At 41.6% G+C, this 20,025-nt stretch overlaps 2 protein-coding genes across 5 annotated transcripts in view; one reads left to right on the forward strand and one right to left on the reverse strand.

The window, feature by feature from the left end:
* Nucleotides 1-17,717, reverse strand: atp6v1d (ATPase H+ transporting V1 subunit D). Of its 3 annotated transcripts, none has more exons than XM_078406357.1 (10): nt 17,702-17,717; nt 14,284-14,472; nt 9,043-9,160; nt 8,314-8,393; nt 7,860-7,927; nt 6,561-6,605; nt 3,401-3,504; nt 3,050-3,116; nt 1,193-1,271; nt 1-1,050 (listed from the first exon to the last, which is right to left on the reverse strand). In XM_078406357.1, exons 2-10 carry the CDS (start codon nt 14,322-14,324, stop codon nt 912-914), a joined length of 741 nt encoding a protein of 246 aa, XP_078262483.1. In that variant the 5' UTR covers nt 14,325-14,472; nt 17,702-17,717; the 3' UTR covers nt 1-911. The 3 variants fall into 3 exon arrangements, with proteins under 3 accessions (XP_078262483.1, XP_078262482.1, XP_078262480.1); XM_078406356.1 differs by lacking the exon at nt 17,702-17,717 and adding an exon at nt 16,507-16,655; XM_078406354.1 differs by lacking the exon at nt 17,702-17,717 and having other exon boundaries at nt 14,284-14,558.
* Nucleotides 17,250-20,025, forward strand: part of eif2s1b (eukaryotic translation initiation factor 2, subunit 1 alpha b) — a 20,402-nt gene continuing 17,626 nt past the window's right edge. The window contains exon 1 of one of the 2 annotated variants that reach the window (XM_078406352.1): nt 17,250-17,405. The gene's annotated coding sequence lies outside the window, so the exon portion shown is untranslated. Of the gene's footprint in view, nt 17,410-20,025 lie in introns of both variants that reach the window. The other variant, XM_078406353.1, reaches the window with a different exon arrangement.

Raw genomic sequence — 20,025 nt, forward strand, 5'->3', positions numbered from 1 at the left:
CTTCAGACTCCCGAGATGCTGCCTGACCTGCTGAGTTACTCCAGCATTTTGTGAATAAATCGATTTGTACCAGCATCTGCAGTTATTTTCTTATACATGAGTTTTCCCTCTATTTGCAGTCATACTTGGAAGGGATTTAAATATATAATTTTACTATCTTCATTCTATATGTACATGACAAACTTTAAAATGTTACTGTTATTTTAGAATCATTGTGGAATATACAAATTTTGATTAGTGCAATTACACCAGCAATAAACTTTGAATATCATTGGATTCTGCCTTTTTTTACAGACGTGGTATAAAGCAGACGGGAGCATCTTTGTAGTTCAAAGGAGAATAATGAGAGAAAATAGTGGATTCTTCCTTAAAAACACTGATCTATGAATACTGCTTTTCCAGACTGGGTCAAAAGCACAACAGAGGAGGAGAAAAATGGGAACCTAATTACTAACCAACAAGGTGACTTGGAAACAGTGTTTTAATTGCTGTTATCTACTTTGAGCTATTTCCATGGAATATTCAAAGGACTAAAGGCACATTCCTGTACTATTTTTAATTACCATTATGCACAATGCTCCAACTAGAACTTGAAAGTGTGTTACAACATAAGAACATCCAACTATTTAACATTGCTTTTTCAAACCATTTAATCAACTTGGTTTGCAAGAAATATTTAATTAGCTCACCGTAAAGAGTAATAGTGAATAATTACATCCCCCCCATACAGTACAGAAATGTGCAAGAATCAATGTTTTGTTTACATGTAACAAATTGTGAACTTACAAAACAGTATTCACCTGACATATAATTGGGTTTGCAAATCAACATTAAATATAACACACAAATACATCACAATTTTAAGCTCGCTGCTTCAATGAATAGTAGGTAATGGGAGCTACTTGGTTAGATTAGTCAAAGAGCAGGTCCTCGTCCTTTTCATCTTCAAGTAGGTTGGCTGGTGCATTATCATGTTTTAATCTCCGACCTTCCTGTTCTTTTTCTCTCTTTTCCTTCAACTGCTTTTTCTTTTCCTGGATCTTTTTCAACCTGTATGTAGAGTGGACATTGCAAATTGATGCCTTTGTCTTTGAATTTGTAAATGTCCCACGTTGCTGTTTTATGTACATTTAAGTAACCCAATAACAAATTTAAGAGATGGTCCAACAGAATACAATGCCAGAACACTCACCGATAGAACTCCTCCCTTTCTCTTTCATCCAACTCGGTAATAATATAAGACAATGTGCGTTCAATCCGAGGAATTATCACTAAGTTAAAATGGTACAGTAATTAGTTGAGTATTAACATGACATTATGAATCCATGACTAACATCAATTCTGATACAGCATATGACAAAGTTCCAGATTTGCATCTTGCCAGTTTGTAAAAGGAGAAATTACACATTTTCCAGATAACTTTCCACTTGCAATTGTCACCCTTACCCAAGGTTGTATTATAAAATTAGGTTGTCCTACATCGATAATCACTTTTACCACACCTTCAGCGAATAATTATTTCTCATCTTAACCCCTCTAGTCCTCTTTAACCTTCATCTCATTCTGGACTTGATACCAGATTTCTCTGCATCACTGTTCTATTGAATTCAAGGTACTGTACATTTTTTTCTTTCTAAGATATGGATTTCCCTACTTAATAGATTATGGTTAGGGACCTTATCTTTGCCAACACTCTGCAAGCATAGAAAACCTTCAATGAAGCAGCCATTTTCTGGTCCAATGGCCAATTTGCAATTTATATAATTTGTTTAGGAAAATGGTGACAGAGAAACAAGTTTAAAATTAAGTTCAAGGAGCTAGGTCAGGAGAAATAAGTAACTAGAAGTTGGAATGACTCATTTAAACATCTCTGATGAGAATTTGAACCCGAGAAAGTTTTGAGATCACAATACTGAGACCACTTATGATCCTGAAAAAAAACCTGCTTAAGTTACTACAATAAAAGATTTCCAAACTTATTGGAATGTTTCATAGCCATTAGTAAATGTTAAATTTCTGATGTGATAGATCAAATTTTTTTTAAGGATGGTCAATAATCCAGAATACTTGTCCCATTGTGGTTTTGTTCTCTGACCCTACAAAGCTGATAATTGACAATCTCAATCATCAATAGAGGAAAGCCTATTCATCAAATTTTGAGACTGCTTTGTTCTGCTGCTCAAATAAATTACACTTTTATATTTTCCAGAGCCTTCATTGGTCTATAGCCACAAACGGAAATGGTAATCTGTACTCATGGACTGCTTAAGAAGAAAATGTTTGTATCCTAATTTACAGGAAGGAAACAAGAATTACCTATTTTATTCAATCCATTAAACCAATTATAGGAAGGATGTCGACAAAATGGAGAGGGTACAGAGGAGATTTACTAGAATGTTGCCTGGGTTTCAGCACTTAGGCTACAGAGAGAGGTTGAATAGGTTGGGTCTTTATTCTTTGGAGCGTAGAAGGTTGAGGGGGGACTTGATAGAGGTTTTTAAAATTTTGAGAGGGACGGACAGAGTTGACGTGGGTAGGCTTTTCCCTTTGAGAGTGGGGAAGATTCCAACAAGGGGACATAGCTTCAGAATTGAGGGACAAAGGTTTAGGGGTAACATGAGGGGGAACTTCTTTACTCAGAGGGTTGTGGCTGTATGGAATGGGCTTCCGGTGGAAGTGGTGGAGGCTGGCTCGATTTTATTATTTAAGAGTAAATTGGATAGGTATATGGATAGGAGGGGATTGGAGGGTTATGGTCTGAGTGCAGGTAGATGAGACTAGGTCAGGGAGAATGGTCGGCGTGGACTGGTAGGGCCGGACAGGCCTGTTTCCATGCTGTAGTTGTTATATGTTATATGTTAAATCCAGCTATGCAGGACTCAACTAAATTGATTTCATGTGATTGCCTATGGGGAAAAAAATTAAATGAGAATGCTTTCACATTTTCTAAGGAAGATTTGCAACATGACTTTTTAAAAAAATTAATTGAGATGCTCAATTGTCTGAAATCGTTGTATCTTAAAGGCAATAGCAGAAATTAAGAGCCTACCATGTTCAATTGCATTTACACGCCTATTGGTAATTTTAATAGCTTCATCCAATGTCACAAATGAAGTCTGCAATAAAAAGAGTTAAAGTTTAGTCTGCAAAGAGTGGCAAACAAAAACTAAGAATTCCCTACTTGCAAGTATTTTTTCCTATGTTTCAAAACATGCATCTCAGTTACACAAGCACAGCTAAAATCAAATCTTTCCATGGCACAAGCATGACCATTAACAAGATTGATAGTTGTAGTACATTAGCAGAAGTACACTTTCATTAATGTAATTTTACATATTAAAATGTTAAACTTTTATTGGTACAAGATCAGATCCTAGTCTTGCTTTTCATTAACTCATACCTGCAATGATGCCAGTTCAACCAGAAGTTCCACTGCTTTGGCATAATTCCTCTTCAATTTAGCCAGCTGTTCTCCACCTCTGGCCAGGCCGGTCAACTCATAACCTTAACAATGAAAAAAAAACCTCAATAACATCAGCTCAAGCACTGTAACTAAAAATTTAGGATAACTTGTGCATCTCCAACTATAACTATGTGGGGGAAGGTTTTGGAGGAAGTGCAAGTGAACCTCTGCCTCACCTGCCAGGGTCCTTATGTGGAATATATAACAATTTGATTACCATTTGTCCAGATTGCCCTACTTTCTTTCCAAGCTATTTATTCACAAAATGCTGGAGTAACTCAGCAGGTCAGGCAACATCTCAGGAGAGAAGAAATGGGTGACGTTTCGGGTCGAGGCCCTTCTTCAGTCTGAAGAAGGGTCTCGACCCGAAACGTCACCCATTCCTTCTCTCCTGAGATGCTGCCTGACCTGCTGAGTTACTCCAGCATTTTGTGAATAAATACCTTTGATTTGTACCAGCATCTGCAGTTATTTTCTTACACTACTTTCTTTCCATATTCCTTTATCCTGAATATAATATGCTTTGAGTTTTCTAATCTTGCCTACCACTGATTTTTGCGACACTAAATTCTTAAGAACTCTGCTATACTTTCAATTTTTTTGACAGGCTTGCCCTGGGTTCAGTTTCTCTAAACCTGGTATGTTTTTTTCTTTAATTGCCCTTTTAACACTGATATCCAGGCCTCCTTGGATTTTGTTGCCCTTACCTTTCAACCTTACAGGAACATATTGGCCCTGCACTCCAATATTTGTCTTTCCCACTTGCCATATGTAGGTTTACCAAGTGTTAGGGATTGTTGAGAAGGAAGCAGCTATAATCAGGAGTACATGATAACGCCAATAATATAAAAAGGATCAGTGTTTAAACTATTCCAAATGTAACCTTTACAAACAGCAATTCAATTTTGCTATTACAAAACAGCTGTATTAACAAACAGCACTGAAAGAGGTTACATGAGGGATATAGTTTAGAAACACATGATCATGAGACATTAGCATAAATCTTCAGCCAAATATATCAAATAAGTTTCAGACTGGCATTTTTGCCACTTAGCACAAATCAATATTGAAGATGATTATTCACAAAATGCTGGAGTAACTCAGCAGGTCAGGCAGCATCTCAGGAGAGAAGGAATGGGTGACGTTTCGGGTAGAGACCCTTCTTCAGACTGATGTCAGGGGGGCGGGACAAAGGAAGGGATATAGGTGGAGACAGGAAGATAGAGGGAGATCTGGGAAGGGGGAGGTGAAGAGAGGGACAGAGGAACTATCTAAAGCGGGAGAAGTCGATGTTCCTACCACTGGGCTGTAAGCTGCCCAGGCGAAATATGAGGTGCTGTTCCTCCAATTTCCGGTGGGCCTCACTATGGCACTGGATGAGGCCCATGACAGAAAGGTCAGACTGGGAATGGGAGGGGGAGTTGAAGTGCTCGGCCACCGGGAGACCAGTTTGGCCAACGCGGACCGAGCGCAGCTTTCTGTCATGGGCCTCCTCCAGTGCCATAGTGAGGCCCACCGGAAATTGGAGGAACAGCACCTCATATTTCGCCTGGGCAGCTTGCAGCCCAGTGGTATGAACATCGACTTCTCCCACTTTAGATAGTTCCTCTGTCCCTCTCTTCCCAGATCTCCCTATATCCTTCCTTTGTCCCGCCCCCGACATCAGTCTGAAGAAGGGTCTCGACCCGAAACGTCACCCATTCCTTCTCTCCTGAGATGCTGCCTGACCTGCTGAGTTACTCCAGCATTTTGTGAATAAATACCTTCGATTTGTACCAGCATCTGCAGTTATTGTCTTATAATATTGAAGATGAAATCCCTACTCAAGAGCCAATTATTCTTCAGTTCTGATTTGTGTACATATCCACTCCCATTTCCTGCCAATTGTTCGGACTGTGTTAGGCTATACACAGCAAAATGATCACCCCTCTGTTTCTCATCTCAACCTCCATATGGCCTTATTTTACAACACTTCTAGGATATTCTCATTTCCATGATAATCAATACAGTATTACAATGCCGCCTCTTTGATACCCCCATTATCATGCCCGAGGATTCTTTACTCTGAAGCACAGAGTAGTCAGTCCTACCTTTCTATTATTAGCAACAATATTAAGTTCTAATCAACACTCAGTTCATCTGCCTTACTCGGCAGACTCTGGATGCAATTTAGTTTTGCACCCTTCCTGTATGCCTTAAAATACTTTTGTCAGCTCTGCCTACAGGAATGACATTGTTTTTTTTACCACCACTTGACTATAGCCCTTTTCCTATCTAATTTAGTTTAAACCTTTACTTCCCCACCCCTTCTCTGATATCACAAGCAAAAGTCCAAAGCATGTAGAGCCCACTCTGATGCAGGTACAACCCTTCCACTTTGCGCAGTTCACTCTTCTCCAGAAATAGTCCCGGCAAACGTTAGCCCTTCTAATTACACACAAATCTGACCCACCCTCCAACTCCTATATTAAATAGCAAATTTATTTTACCCAAGTGGCTGACCTCACATTTTGCCAAACACCATTTGCCAATCTATCCACATCCTTTTGCAGAATCACAGTATTCTTTCCACAACATACCTTCCACCCATTTTTCTATCAACAGCAAATTTGGAAACCTTATGCTGTAGCTTGATCCACCACATCTCATTCCAAGTTCTTCTCCAGTGTAGAAGAGCTGTCCTTAACCCTTGCACCGAGGGCAATACAACATTTGGAACTTCTTTGCTTCACAGAACAATGTCTATTCTCCTGACTATGCTATCCACTAGGACTACATTTCCCTTTTCTCCCCACACTTGAATGTGCCATGATTCTTCTGTCATTGGTGTTTAGGACGGATACATCCTTCCCGCACATACACAATTGCTGTCCCAAATTACCATTGCTTTGTCTCTGCATCTTTTAGGTAACATTTTCATCAAATTGTGACTTAAGCAACCTGTAAGGCAAGGCCAACAGACGACATCATTGACCCCTTGTGGTGCAACACTTGTATTTCATATCTTCTATGGATAATGCAGTTACTATGAAACACTTAATCATTAAGAAGCACAATGAACATTTCCATTTTTGATAAAAGTAGAGCTTTTACTTACTATCTCCTCCTTCGTGATAATGTTCAAACACCGGCAGTACAACACCTATTTAAAAAATAAATTCACTAAATGAGGGAACATCAAATAAATTTTATATCAAGTCATTTTTTTTGTAAAGGACACAATTCATGCACTTCTCCTTTTCTTGCTCAAAAATGCACATTTCTTTACCACTTTGTAGAAGTTTGAGAAGCAGCCAACAACTAATGCCCCCCCCCCCTCCCCCGAATGAGATAGGTGTGGAAAAAGGTTACATTTTTTATCCTCTATGTTGTTGGTCATTTAGGTCTACTACCATAATATTATTACAATGCTAAAGAAATTAACTGACTGATCATTAGTATTAATCTATCCACCACTAAAACTACACAGGATGCTTTTCCCTACTGGAAAGGGGGCCCAAATCAGGGCACCAAACGGGAAATTTTAGATATATCAGGTCCAAGCAGACTATATGATTTAATTGCTCTTTTGACTGTGTTTATACTCCAAACAAGACAAGACTCTTTCCATCTTTTGTCATATGGATTTTGGTTAACTGCATTTCCGCCAATTACAGGGGGTAGTGTTCCACTTTCTAATGAACACACAGATAAAATTTGCAATTGAATTTACGACATTTGGTTTTGATCCAAACCATAAGGGAAAATATTTTCTCTACCTCTACCCCATCATGATGAATCTAAAGAAACAGAATAAGAGCCCATCATTTGTTTGCATTTGTTTATGTTACATTTAGTGGAAAATGGAATTAGAATTAAAACCACCCCACTTTGAAAGCTTGTATATTATTTGGACAGCCAATGACAGAATTCATTCTATCACATTAAGAAATAAGTAGCTGCTTGGGCACCAGCAGAATGAGGGAGCAGGCTCACCCCACAGAAAGGAGGAAGACATAGAAAAAACAAAATGTAGTAAAATATCAGATGGAAAAGTCGGTCTCATCACAAAACAAGCAACTGAACAAACCAAATACATTTATTCGGTCGGTGTAAACTAGCATTTGCAGTTCTTTTCCACACAAATAAATTTATTGTTTCCCCATCACTAAGGTTGAACATGACAAGAAAACATCAAAATATTGGAGAAAAAAATGTCAATGGCAATTACATCTCTGGCAATAAGTCTACAGAATATTGCTAGTGCTTCTTTTAAATTGGCAAATGTTTACAAAATCATCTAAATCCCATCAAATTAAAGATTCTTGCTAATTTAGGTGTAAAACTGATGTTGCAGCTATAGAAATGTCCCAATTCCCAAGAGAATCAAGATATCAAAGTGTCAATAAAAACATACCTGCTACATTGTCTCTTTTTGCTCTGACCTTGACCTGAGCTCTGTTCACATTCTGGATCACAGTAGTACTGCATATATCAGAATCCAGAAATTAAATACAATAATAACCAACTTGGATAATACACTCCTTCATATAATTACAATTATGCAAATACACAACTTTAGCAATAAATGTTAAATGGAAATAATAATGCCAACTGCCCATGTCCTTAATGTGCAATATACAATTTTGGTGTGCAAAATGCTAAATAAAAAAATTGTGTCCATTTGTTCAACATTAACGTTAATCCACTATATAGAGGCTTTGATAAGTTCTGTGCATAAAGTGAATGCAACACAGTCATCAATTCATGGTTAACAAACATCAACTAACCAATAATTAAATGCTGCAAATTTTGTACAATGAGGATTAAATAGGTAATCCAGCAAAATATATTTTTCTTTGCAGTCACACCTGAAATCTCCAGCAGTGAATTTAGCTTCAGCTAAGGAAAAAGCTGCTTCCCTCATTACTTCACCCATTAATGTCTTGGTCTGGAAACAGATAAATCACAATAAATAAAATAATATTGTGCAGCTAATTTATCCTAGTCCAGAGTTCATGGCTTTTATTTTATTTAACTTTATTGTCGCTATTTTGTTTTTAAATGTAGAACACTGCTCCTTTATACATTAAAAAAATAACTCTTGCTGCTATTTGTTCCTTCTGTCATTATTTACAAAGGCAAAGTTTAATTAAAATAACAAGTGGAGGACTTGCCCTAAATCAATTTTGCTTGGTGCAGGCCAAAAAAAAAAACTTGTTGCATCCACACGTCTATAAACTCACAAAGAACCATTTGGTTTGCACACATCATGGCTGCAGTCAAACTCCACAAAGCAGAGGTTCACTCGCAAGAAAAATAATAATGTAAATACAATTCTAAGGGGATACATTCTGGTTGTTGGCTGCTTGCTCCAAACCTCGGCTAGAGCAGCGTCGGTGGTCGGATGCAAGCCTGGGCGATGTCATATGAAGGACAGTAAAGGCTGCCAAATAGATATGGTGTTTAAAACTAACCATTTCCAGCCATTTCTTGATCAAAATTTGTAATACACTGAAATTTCAATGTTAACCACAATAGCAATAAATGGGAATATTTATTTAAATTTATATTGGTGGTCTTTAATACATAAATTTCACCTCTATGATCTTGTTCAGGATTTGTCTAAAGCGTAGTGTAAGAGCATCAGACTTTTTCTTCAGTAAATTGCGACCAGTCTGAGCACCTTTCAACCGGGCCTTCATTATAGTTTGTGCCCTGTAGCAACAGGATAAAGAAACAGCAGATATATGTCATATTTGTATTACCTTTTCATTAGAATCCATGTAAAATTGACATTATAGCTTCTTATCAACACATTCAAAATGTTTAAACGAAAACTCCCATTTCTTTGTCACCCAGGACACAGGTGGCAAGAGGAAAGTGCAGATATGACACTTAATTTAAAATTGATGGGTATCTGATAAGTTGGGCAATGAGGCTACAAAATTATATTGACCACCTAGTACAAGGCAATGGCACATGGAATTAAATTCTGATAAGTACAAAATTATGCATTTTGGGAGGGTTAATAAAGGTAGTATATATCCCATGAATGGTAGAGCCCTAAGGAGTATTGATGAACAAAGGAACATTAGTATCTAAGTTCAAAGATCTCTAAAGGTGACAGCACAGGTGGAGAAAAGGTGGTGATGAAAGCATATTGGATTCTTATCTTTGTTAGCCAGGCCATGGAATACAAGAGCAGTGAGATCTTGACACAACTTTATAAAAATCTGGTCAGGCCACATTATTGTAGAATATTCTACGCAGTTCAGGACACCACACTAGTGCAAAGGAAACTCACCAAAATTACTGCCTGGGATGGAATACCTGGGAGGGGCAGCAAGGTGGCACAGCGGTAGAGTTGCTGCCTTACAGCACCAGAGACCCGATCTTGACTACGGATGCTGTCTGTACGGAGTTTGTACATTCCCCTGTGACTGCGTGGGTTTTCTCCGGATGTTTCCGTTTCCTTCCACACTCCAAAGACGTATAAGTTTGTGGGTTAATTGTCTTGGTATCAATGTAAATTGTCCCTAGTGTGTGTAGGATAGTGTTAGTGTGTGGGGATCACCGGTCGGCACGGACCCAGTGGGCCTGTTTCCGTGCTGTATCTCTAAACTAAACTAAACTAGGGTAGCAAATCAATAGGATGGTTAGTTTTCCCTGGAGCAGAGGAAGCCGAGTGGTATATGAAAATAGGAGAGGCGTGGATAACACTGATGGCAAGAAACCTTTGCATATAGCTCAGGCATAAAAAACAATAGGTGATAGGTTAAAGGTGAAGGGTAAAGATACAGAGGGGATCTGAACAACAGTTTATTTTTCCATCAAAAGTGTGGTTGCAATCTGTAACACTGCCTGAGAAGGTGGTGGATACAAGTACTTTTAAGTAAATTAAAAGCACTTGAATCGCCAAGGCTTTAGTAGGCTAAGCATCAAATGCTGGTAAATAGTTGTACATATGACATGACCAGAATGGGCATAGTGGGCTAAAAGGCTTGTTTATGTGCTGTATTACTCTAAATAGCAAGCATAACAAGGTCAAAGACCTCTGCTACTATTCACTGAAAGTGGATAAAATAATGCAATATCCATCAACCAGGGTGGAGGTTTATTTAATCAAGATGAACTGGAAAAACTCAAGAGAATTGAGAAAGTAGTCATTCTCTTAATAATCTGGAATTTAAAATTTCATTTTTCATTAAAAACGATCTGGTTCAATAAAAACAACACCATAGAAGATCTGCCACCTGGCTTAACTGCAACTCCAGACCTATCCACATGCCTGACTCTTAAACGTCCTTGAAAATAGCTTATGACATGGTCATTATGTAGGCTAAAAAAATGGCCTTGTCAACAATGCCCAGATCCTGAAACATAAATCAGGCTACCCTGCATTTGCATTAAAAATAAATTTTTACTTTCTTCAAATCAGGTCTATATATACTTTACCAAAAATGTATTTTTTTACATTCAGTTAATTAGGATAAATATACCAGAATGTTGAACAATCAAGATATGTTAAATAAATGTGCAGAAATAGTGTTTATTCATGGTGAGGTGTGATTTAGTTCTCTGGTACAATCAGATACCACAACCCCCTCAAACCAGTTCCCAATCTGCTTATGTGAAAATATTTACTTCAAAAAATGTTTTGCATTATAAAAAGGTCACAGAAGACAGTCAATTTGTAAAACACACTACTTTTCACATCTCCTGGAAACTGCTCAATTATTTGCTTGTGAAGTACTGCAATTTATGATAGCCAATTTTTAAATGGTAAGGCTAATAAGCAATAACCTTTTTTGGCGGTTAGTTGAAGAGTGAATCTTGGGAAAAGGCTACCAATGAATTAACAGTGATAACATGGAACATTCATTGTAGGAATTAATATGTCATCCTTCAAAGACTTTTACCAGTTCTATTGTATGTAGAAAGTAGGAGAGAACTGCAGATGCTGGTTAACATATAGACAAAATGCTGGAGTAACTCAGTGGAACAAGCAGCATCTCTGGAGAGAAGGAATTAGTGACGTTTCGGCTCTGAGTTACTCTAGCATTTGGTGTCTACATGTACAGAGTAGTTTAGTTTACAGATACAGTGTCGAAACAGGCTCTTCGGCCCACCGTGTCCGCTCCAACCAGCAATAGTATGCTAGTTCTATCCTTCACACTAGGAACAATTTACAGACGCCATTTAACCCACAAAACTGTACGTCTTTGGAGTGTGGGAGGAAAGCGGAACACCTGGAGAAAACCCACACGGTCACAGGGAGAACATACAAACTCCATACAAACCACTCCTAGTCAGGATCGAACCTGGGTCTCTGCTGTAAGGCATCAACTCTACTGCTGCCCACTGTGCCGCCCTGTAATTTTCTTAATTTGTTCATGGGAAGTGACAATACTGATAGTCACATTTATTGATTGTTCCTACTTGTTTTGAGAATTATGGCCATCTTGAACTATTGCCATCTAGTGCAGATGTTCGAATAGTGATGAAAGTAAGGGAGGTTAGAATTATTGGATCGATGAGCACTTTGTTCAAAGTGAGTTTGAGTAATACACGATGACCAAATGCAAACTAATTGTCTGTAGTAAATTCGTAACTAGTTCTCGTATTAATAGACAATAGACAATAGGTGCAGGAGTAGGCCATTCAGCCCTTCGAGCCAGCACCGCCATTCAATGCGATCATGGCTGATCACTCTCAATCAGTACCCCGTTCCTGCCTTCTCCCCATACCCCCTCACTCCGCTATCCTTAAGAGCTCTATCCAGCTCTCTCTTGAAAGCATCCAACGAACTGGCCAACAGTGCCTTCTGAGGCAGAGAATTCCACACCTTCACCACTCTCTGACTGAAAAAGTTCTTCCTCATCTCCGTTCTAAATGGCCTACCCCTTATTCTTAAACTGTGGCCCCTTGTTCTGGATTCCCCCAACATTGGGAACATGTTTCCTGCCTCTAATGTGTCCAATCCCCCAATTATCTTATATGTTTCAATATCCCCCCTCATCCTTCTAAATTCCAGTGTATACAAGCCTAATTGCTCCAGCCTTTCAACATACGACAGTCCCGCCATTCCGGGAATTAACCTAGTGAACCTACGCTGCACGCCCTCAATAGCAAGAATATCCTTCCTCAAATTTGGAGACCAAAACTGCACACAGTACTCCAGGTGCGGTCTCACCAGGGCCCGGTACAACTGTAGAAGGACCTCTTTGCTCCTATACTCAACTCCTCTTGTTATGAAGGCCAACATTCCATTGGCTTTCTTCACTGCCTGCTGTACCTGCATGCTTCCTTTCAGTGACTGATGCACTAGGACACCCAGATCTCGTTGAACATCCCCTCTTCCTAACTTGACACCATTCAGATAATAATCTGCCTTTCTATTCTTACTTCCAAAGTGAATAACCTCACACTTACGAAAGGGACCCATTTATCCCCACTCTTTGCTTTCTGTCTGTCAACCAATTTTCTATCCATGTCAGTACCCTACCCCCAATACCATGTGCTCTAATTTTGCCCACTAATCTCCTATGTGGGACCTTGTCGAAGGCTTTCTGAAAGTCGAGGTACACCACATCCACTGACTCCCCTGTCAATTTTCCTAGTTACATCCTCAAAAAATTCCAGTAGATTTGTCAAGCATGATTTCCCCTTCGTAAATCCATGCTGACTCGGAATGATCCTGTTACTGCTATCCAAATGCTCAGCAATTTCGTCTTTTATAATTGACTCTAGCATCTTCCCCACCACTGATGTCAGACTAACTGGTCTATAATTACCCGTTTTCTCTCTCCCTCCTTTCTTAAAAAGTGGGATAACATTTGCTATCCTCCAATCCACAGGAACTGATCCTGAATCTATAGAACATTGAAAAATGATCTCCAATGCTTCCACTATTTCTAGAGCCACCTCCTTAAGTACTCTGGGATGCAGACCATCAGGCCCTGGGGATTTATCAGCCTTCAGTCCCATCAGTCTACCCAAAACCATTTGCTGCCTAATGTGGATTTCCATCACCCTTGGTTCTCCGGCCCCTAGAACATTTGGGAGATTGTGTGTATCTTCCTCAGTGAAGACAGATCCAAAGTAACGGTTTAACTCGTCTGCCATTTCTTTGTTCCCCATAATAAATTCCCCTGCTTCTGTCTTCAAGGGACCCACATTTGCCTTGACTATTTTTTCCCTCTTCACGTACCTAAAAAAACTTTTGCTATCCTCCTTTATATTATTGGCTAGTTTACCCTCGTACCTCATCTTTTCTCCCCGTATTGCCTTTTTAGTTAACTTTTGTTGCTCTTTAAAAGAGTCCCAAACCTCTGTCTTCCCACTCTTTTTTGCTATGTTATACTTCCTCTCCTTAATTTTTATGCTGTCCTTGGCTTCCGAGTCTTTCCGCCTCTTTGGGATAAATTGATCCTGCAACCTCTGCCATACACAAATAATTCTTAGCTAGACGTCTTCTGCTTCAAACCAAAAGCGTATGACAATAACCCAATTGCAATGCAGAATTGCAACTTAACGCAATAGTAAGTCGTTTAAACTGAGTACGGACATAGCAATCAATTTCAAGAACCATCCACCACCAATCACTGCCAAAACTTTTATAGTTTGTAGTTCCTTTATTTGGAAAGAGACAGATGATTCAGCAAGAACCAGGCCCTTACATTGGGGCTATGCAGTAAAGCACAGTCGCATTGAAAATTTAAACACTAGTGTTAATTTTAACAGAAAACACTGCAAATTTCCAGAACCCTTCAGATTTCCGCCCTAAAATTGATCCAAAATTAGAAATAACGGGAAACTGCGATGAGAAAAATACTCACATTCGCGATGGAAAGACTTCAATCCTTTCCTTCCCCGACATTGTTTTGATCTCGAGCAGCAATCCACCTACGTGTGAGGGGGGGAAGAAGGACAATCTCCCGGGGGCTCTGAGGAAGGACCTTCAGTAAGGCGCGGCGCTGCGCTGTCGTCAGGTCGGCTCGGCTCGGCTCCGCTCCGGACAAGTGCGCCTGTAATTTTGACCCAAATTTTACCTCCGTTCACTCTCGCACCTCGACCGTCAGCTGCGCACATCACGTTACAGCCGGATGTGACCAGACTCTCCCACCCACTTCTTCCCAGCAACGCGATACGTTCAATCCAGAAATAAGGATGTTTCTCCTTGCATGTTTATTATGTTATCTATTGAGTGTTGTGTTTACAAACCTATTGTGTTATCGATTGATACAGCGTGGAACTTGTCCACACCGACCAAGTGACTGCATTTACCTGATCTATTTCTCTCATGATTTTATAAGATCACCCCTTATCATCTTGTGCTCCAAGGATTAAAATCCCAGCCTGCTCAACCTCTCCCTACAGCTCAGGCCCTCGAGTCCTGGCAACATCCTCGTAAATCTTCTCTGTACCCTTTCCAACTTGACATTTTTCCTGTAACATGGTGCCCAGAACGGAGTACAATACGCTAAACGCGGCCTCACCTACGACTTATATAACTGCAACATGACCTCCCAACTTCTATACTCAAGTGGTGTTGCAAGTAAGAATCAATTTTCTCCAGAGATGGTGCCTGACCTGCTGAATTACTCCAGCATTTTGTGTCTATCTAATTATGTGTCATATGTACCAAAACAGAACAATGAAACTCTCTATCTAAGAATTTCATTGTTCTGTTTTGGTACACAATAAAGCACTCTCTATAACAATCCTACATTGAAAGTAAAACAAGATGAAAAGTGCTGTAGTAAATCAAACCCAATGGAAACATCCATAAGTTCATATCATCGGAGCAGAGATAGGCCATTTGGCCTATCGAGTCTACTCCACCATTCAATCATGGCTGATCTATTTTTCCCTCTGAATCCCATTTCTCCTACCTTTTTCCTTAACTTTTGACACCCTCACTGATCAATCTCCGCTTCAAATATACTCAATGACACCCTCTGACTAAAGAAATTCCTCATCTCCTTTCTAAAGGTACATCCTTTTATTCTGATGCTGCGTGTGCCTTCTGGTCCTAGACTCTCCCATTAGTGGAAACACATCTGCTCTATCCAGGACTCTAACAGCTGGAGTAACTCAATGGAACAGGCAGCATCTCTGGATAGAAGGAATGGGTGACTTTTCAGGTCGAGGCCCTTCTTCAGACTGGTTAGGGATAAGGGAAACAAGAGATATAGACGGTGATGTGGAAAGATAAAGAACAATGAATGAAAGATATGCAAAAAAGTAAAGATGATAAAGGAAAGCTGTTTGTAGGGTGAAAATGAGAAGACTTGGGTGGGGGAGGGATAGAGAGAGAAGGAATGCCAGGGTTACATGAAGTGAGGTAAATCAATATTCATACCACTGGGCTGTTAGCTGCCCAAGCGAAATATGAGATGCTGTTCCTCCAATTTGCATTTAGCCTCACTCTGACAATGGAGGAGACCGAGGACAGAATGGTTTGTGTAGGAATGGGAAGGAGAATTAAAGTGTCCAGCAACCAGGAGATCAGGTTGGTTCACATGGGCTGAGCGAAGGTGTTCCGCGAAATGATCGCCCAGTCTGCATTTAGTCTCGCCGCTGTATAAGAGTCCACATCTTGAACAATGGATACAGTAGATGAGGTTGGAGGAGGTGCCAGTGAACCTCTGCCTAACCTGAAAGGACTGTCGGGATCTCTGGACAGGTTCGAGGGAGGAGGTATTGTGACAGGTGTTGCATCTTCTGCGGTTGCAGGGGAAGGTACCTAGGGAGGGGGTAGTTTGAGTGGGAAGGGATGAGTTGCGGAAGGTGGAAAGTGGTGGAAAAGGGAAATGTGGCTAGTGGTATGGCAACGGGATCCCACCATTTGCCACATTTTCCCATCTTTGCATATCTTTCATTCATTGTTCTTTATCTCTCCACGTCACCGTCTCTGTCTCTCGTTTCCGTTGTCCCTAACCAGTCTGAAGGGTCTCGACCCAAAACGTCACCCATTCCTTCTCTTGAGAGATGCTGCCTGTCCCGTTGAGTTACTCCAGCACTTTGTGTCTACCTTCTATTTAAACAAGCATCTGCACCTCTCACTATCCGTGTTCTCCGGAGCTGCTGCCTGACCCGCTGAGTTACTCCAGCACTGAGTCTTGGGTGCGATGTGCCTGCTGTGATCACTCGAGAAGCAGCAACTGCGGTTGCCTGTGTCACCGGGTCACCCGCCACCACCAAGATGGCGGCCGCCAGGTCCCGCTGCCCCACCGCGCAGTTGGGGCGTTGCGGCCGATTTACAACAACCGGTCCATGCCAACCATCGCGGAAATAAAGTACGGGGGAGTCAGGAAAAATCCCGTGTGAAATGAGATATCAATAAATTAGGGAGAGGCGACGAGGCAAGTATTATAAGAAAATAACTGCAGATGCTGGTACAAATCGAAGGTATTTATTCACAAAATGCTGGAGTAACTCAGCAGGTCAGGCAGCATCTCGGGAGAGAAGGAATGGGTGACGTTTCGGGTCGAGACCCTGCTTCAGACGAGGCAAGGTTGGGCTGGAGGTGTGGGGAAACGAATGACATCGGCTTCCGGCGGCGGCGCTGGCGCTGGCGCGTGCGCAGTGTGGCGGCGGTGCTTCTGGCGCGTGCGCAGTGTGGCAGTGGTGCTGCTGGCGCGTGCGCAGTGTGGCGGCGCTGCTGCTGGCGCGTGCGCAGTGTGGCGGCGGTGCTGCTGCTGGCGCTTGCGCAGTGTGGCGGCGGCGGTGCTGCTGCTGGCGCGTGCGCAGTGTGGCGGCGGCGGTGCTGCTGCTGGCGCGTGCGCAGTGTGGCGGCGGTGCTGCTGGCGCGTGCGCAGTGTGGTGGCGGTGCTGTCTCTGGGGCCTGTGAGCTGAGCCGGGCCGAGCGGGACGGGACAGGACAGCGGCCGGTTGTGACAGCGCTCGCCCTCCTCTGTGCAACAACAGCAGCAGTGTTACTGCACCTACGCGTCAGGTAGGTGAGGCGTGAAGGCCGCCGCCCACCGACGCCGCTGTTGTCCGCGCCCACCCACGCCGCTGCTCCGGGCTGCGGCCTACTTCAGGCGCGTTTACCGCAGCCTGGCGGCGGGGTGACGCATCGACCGGCCTTTTTTCCACCCGCGTCTCATACTTGGATCTCAAAGCGACTAAGTGTGGCAGGTTAAACCCGAGCAGGTCTGGCGGGGACCTCCCTCACATTATAGACTGTATAGTTGTTCCCTCACATAGACTGTACATCCCTTTTTGTCAGGCAGGCTGCATCATCCTTACCTTGTTTTCGAGTTGTTCGTTGTATGCTGTGTGCCCACGTGTGGTTGAGAAGTAGGGTTTGGGGTGAAATGCACGGCCGACTATTGCATCATTCTGTCCTGGAGTTTTTGTAGTCTTGAAAAGTGAAACACTGCGCTTCAAGACACCTAGCTCACATTTTAAGGATTTGTCTTGCCTTTTCAATGAAATATACTGTCGGTTTGACTAAATTTAATATGTATTGGGAACAATTGAGAGTCGCTTTTTACTCGTTTACAAGAATGATTCCACGAATGAGTGGGTTAGCATATGAAGAGCGTTTGACAACACTGGACCTCTCTACTCGCTGAAGTTTATAAGATTGAGGGGGGACCTCATTGAAACTTGCAACATAATGAAATGCATAGAATGGATGTGGAAAAGATGTTTCCACTGGTGGGAGAATCTAGGACCAGAGGTCATAGCCTCAGAATTATTGGGTACTCTTTTAAAAAGGTCATAGTGATACAGTGTGGAAACAGGACTCTACGGCCCAACATGTCCCAGCTACACTAGTCCCACTTGCCTGTGTTTGGTCCATATCCCTCCAAACCTGTCCTATCCATGTACCTGTCTAACTGTTTCTTAAATGTTGGGATAGTCCCAACCTCAACTACCTCCTCTGGCAGTTTGTTCCATACACCCACCATCCTTTGTGTGAAAACGTTACCCCCTCAGATTCCTATTAAATATTTTCCCCATTACCTTGCACCTACGTCCTCTGGTCCTCGGTTCCTCTAGTCTGGGCAAGAGATTCTGTGCATCTACCCGATCTATTCCTCTTATGATTTTATGCACCTCAAAATGATCACCCCCTCATCCTCCTGCGCTCCAAGGAATAGAGACCCAGCCTACTCCATCTCTTCCTAAAGCTCAGACCCTCTTGTCCTGGCAACATCCTCATAAATCTTTTCTGAACCCTTTCAAGCTTGACAATATCTTTCCTATAATGTGGTGCCCAGAACTGAACACAATATTCTAAATGCAGTCTCACCAACGTGTTATACAACTGCAACATGACCTCCCAACTTCTGTACTCAATACTCTGACTGATGAAGGCCAATGTGCCAAAAACCTTTTTGACCACCTTATCTACCTGCGACTCGACCTTCAAGGAACCATGCACCTGCACTCCTACATCCCTCTGCTCTACAACACGCCCCAGAGGCCTACCATTCACTGTGTAGGTCCTGCCTTTGTTAGATGTCCCAAAATGCAACACCTCACATTTATCTGTAGAAGGTGAGGAACTTCTTTAGTCAGAGTGTGGGAATCTGTGGAACTCATTGTCAAGTCAGTGGATATTTTTAAGGGAGAGATAGACATGTTCTGGATTAGAATGGGTGTCAAGTGTTCTGGGGAGGTAAAAAAAAATGGTATTAGGTGGCAGAGATCAGCCATGATCGAAGGGCCTCATTCTACTCCTATAAATTGTGAACTTGTTCATTTTATAGAGTTTTCATATTCTGTCACGAATAAGATGAAAAATTCTTGTGAGAGCAAAGCTAACTGTATGCCACGTCAATTTCCGGTTTATCCCTTTACTTCAAAGATAGAGACACCGTGCAGGAGTAACTCAGTGGGTCAGGCAGCATCTCTGGTGAAAAAGGATGGATAACTTTTCAGATTGGACCCCTCTTCAGTCTGAAAAATGGTCCCGATTCGAAACGTCATTCATCCTTTTTTCTCCAGAGTTGCTGCCTGACCCGCTAAGTTACTCCAACACTTTGTGATTATCTTTGGTATAAACCAGCATTTGCAGTTCTTTGCTTCTACTGACAGTGCCCTCCATAATGTTTGGGACAAAGGCCCATCATTTATTTATTTGCCTCTACTCCACATTTTGAAATTTGTAATAGAAAAAATCACGTGGTTAAAGTGCACATTGTCAGATTTTAATAAAGGCATATGTTTGAACTTGAGCAGATAGGATGTGTCTATACACTTCAGTATTCATTATGCTACTACCATCAGCAGATGTATCATCAATGAAGATAAGTCAGCCAGTACCTTCAGCAGCCATACATGCCCAGGCCACAACACCCCCACCACCGTGTTACACAGATGAGGTGGTATGCTTTGGATCTTGGGCAGTTCCTTCTCTCCTCCATACTTTGCCCTTGCCATCACTCTGATATAAGTTAATCTTCGTCTCATCTGTTCACAAGACCCTTTTTCAAAACTGTGGTTGCTCTTTTAAGTACTTCTTGGCAAACCGTAACCTGGCCATCCTATTTTTGCAGCTAGCCAGTGGTTTGCATCATGCAGTGTAGCCTCTGTATTTCTGTTCATGAAATCTTCTGCGG

This window comes from Rhinoraja longicauda, chromosome 10 (assembly GCF_053455715.1).
Source record: "Rhinoraja longicauda isolate Sanriku21f chromosome 10, sRhiLon1.1, whole genome shotgun sequence".
NCBI lineage: Eukaryota > Metazoa > Chordata > Chondrichthyes > Rajiformes > Arhynchobatidae > Rhinoraja > Rhinoraja longicauda.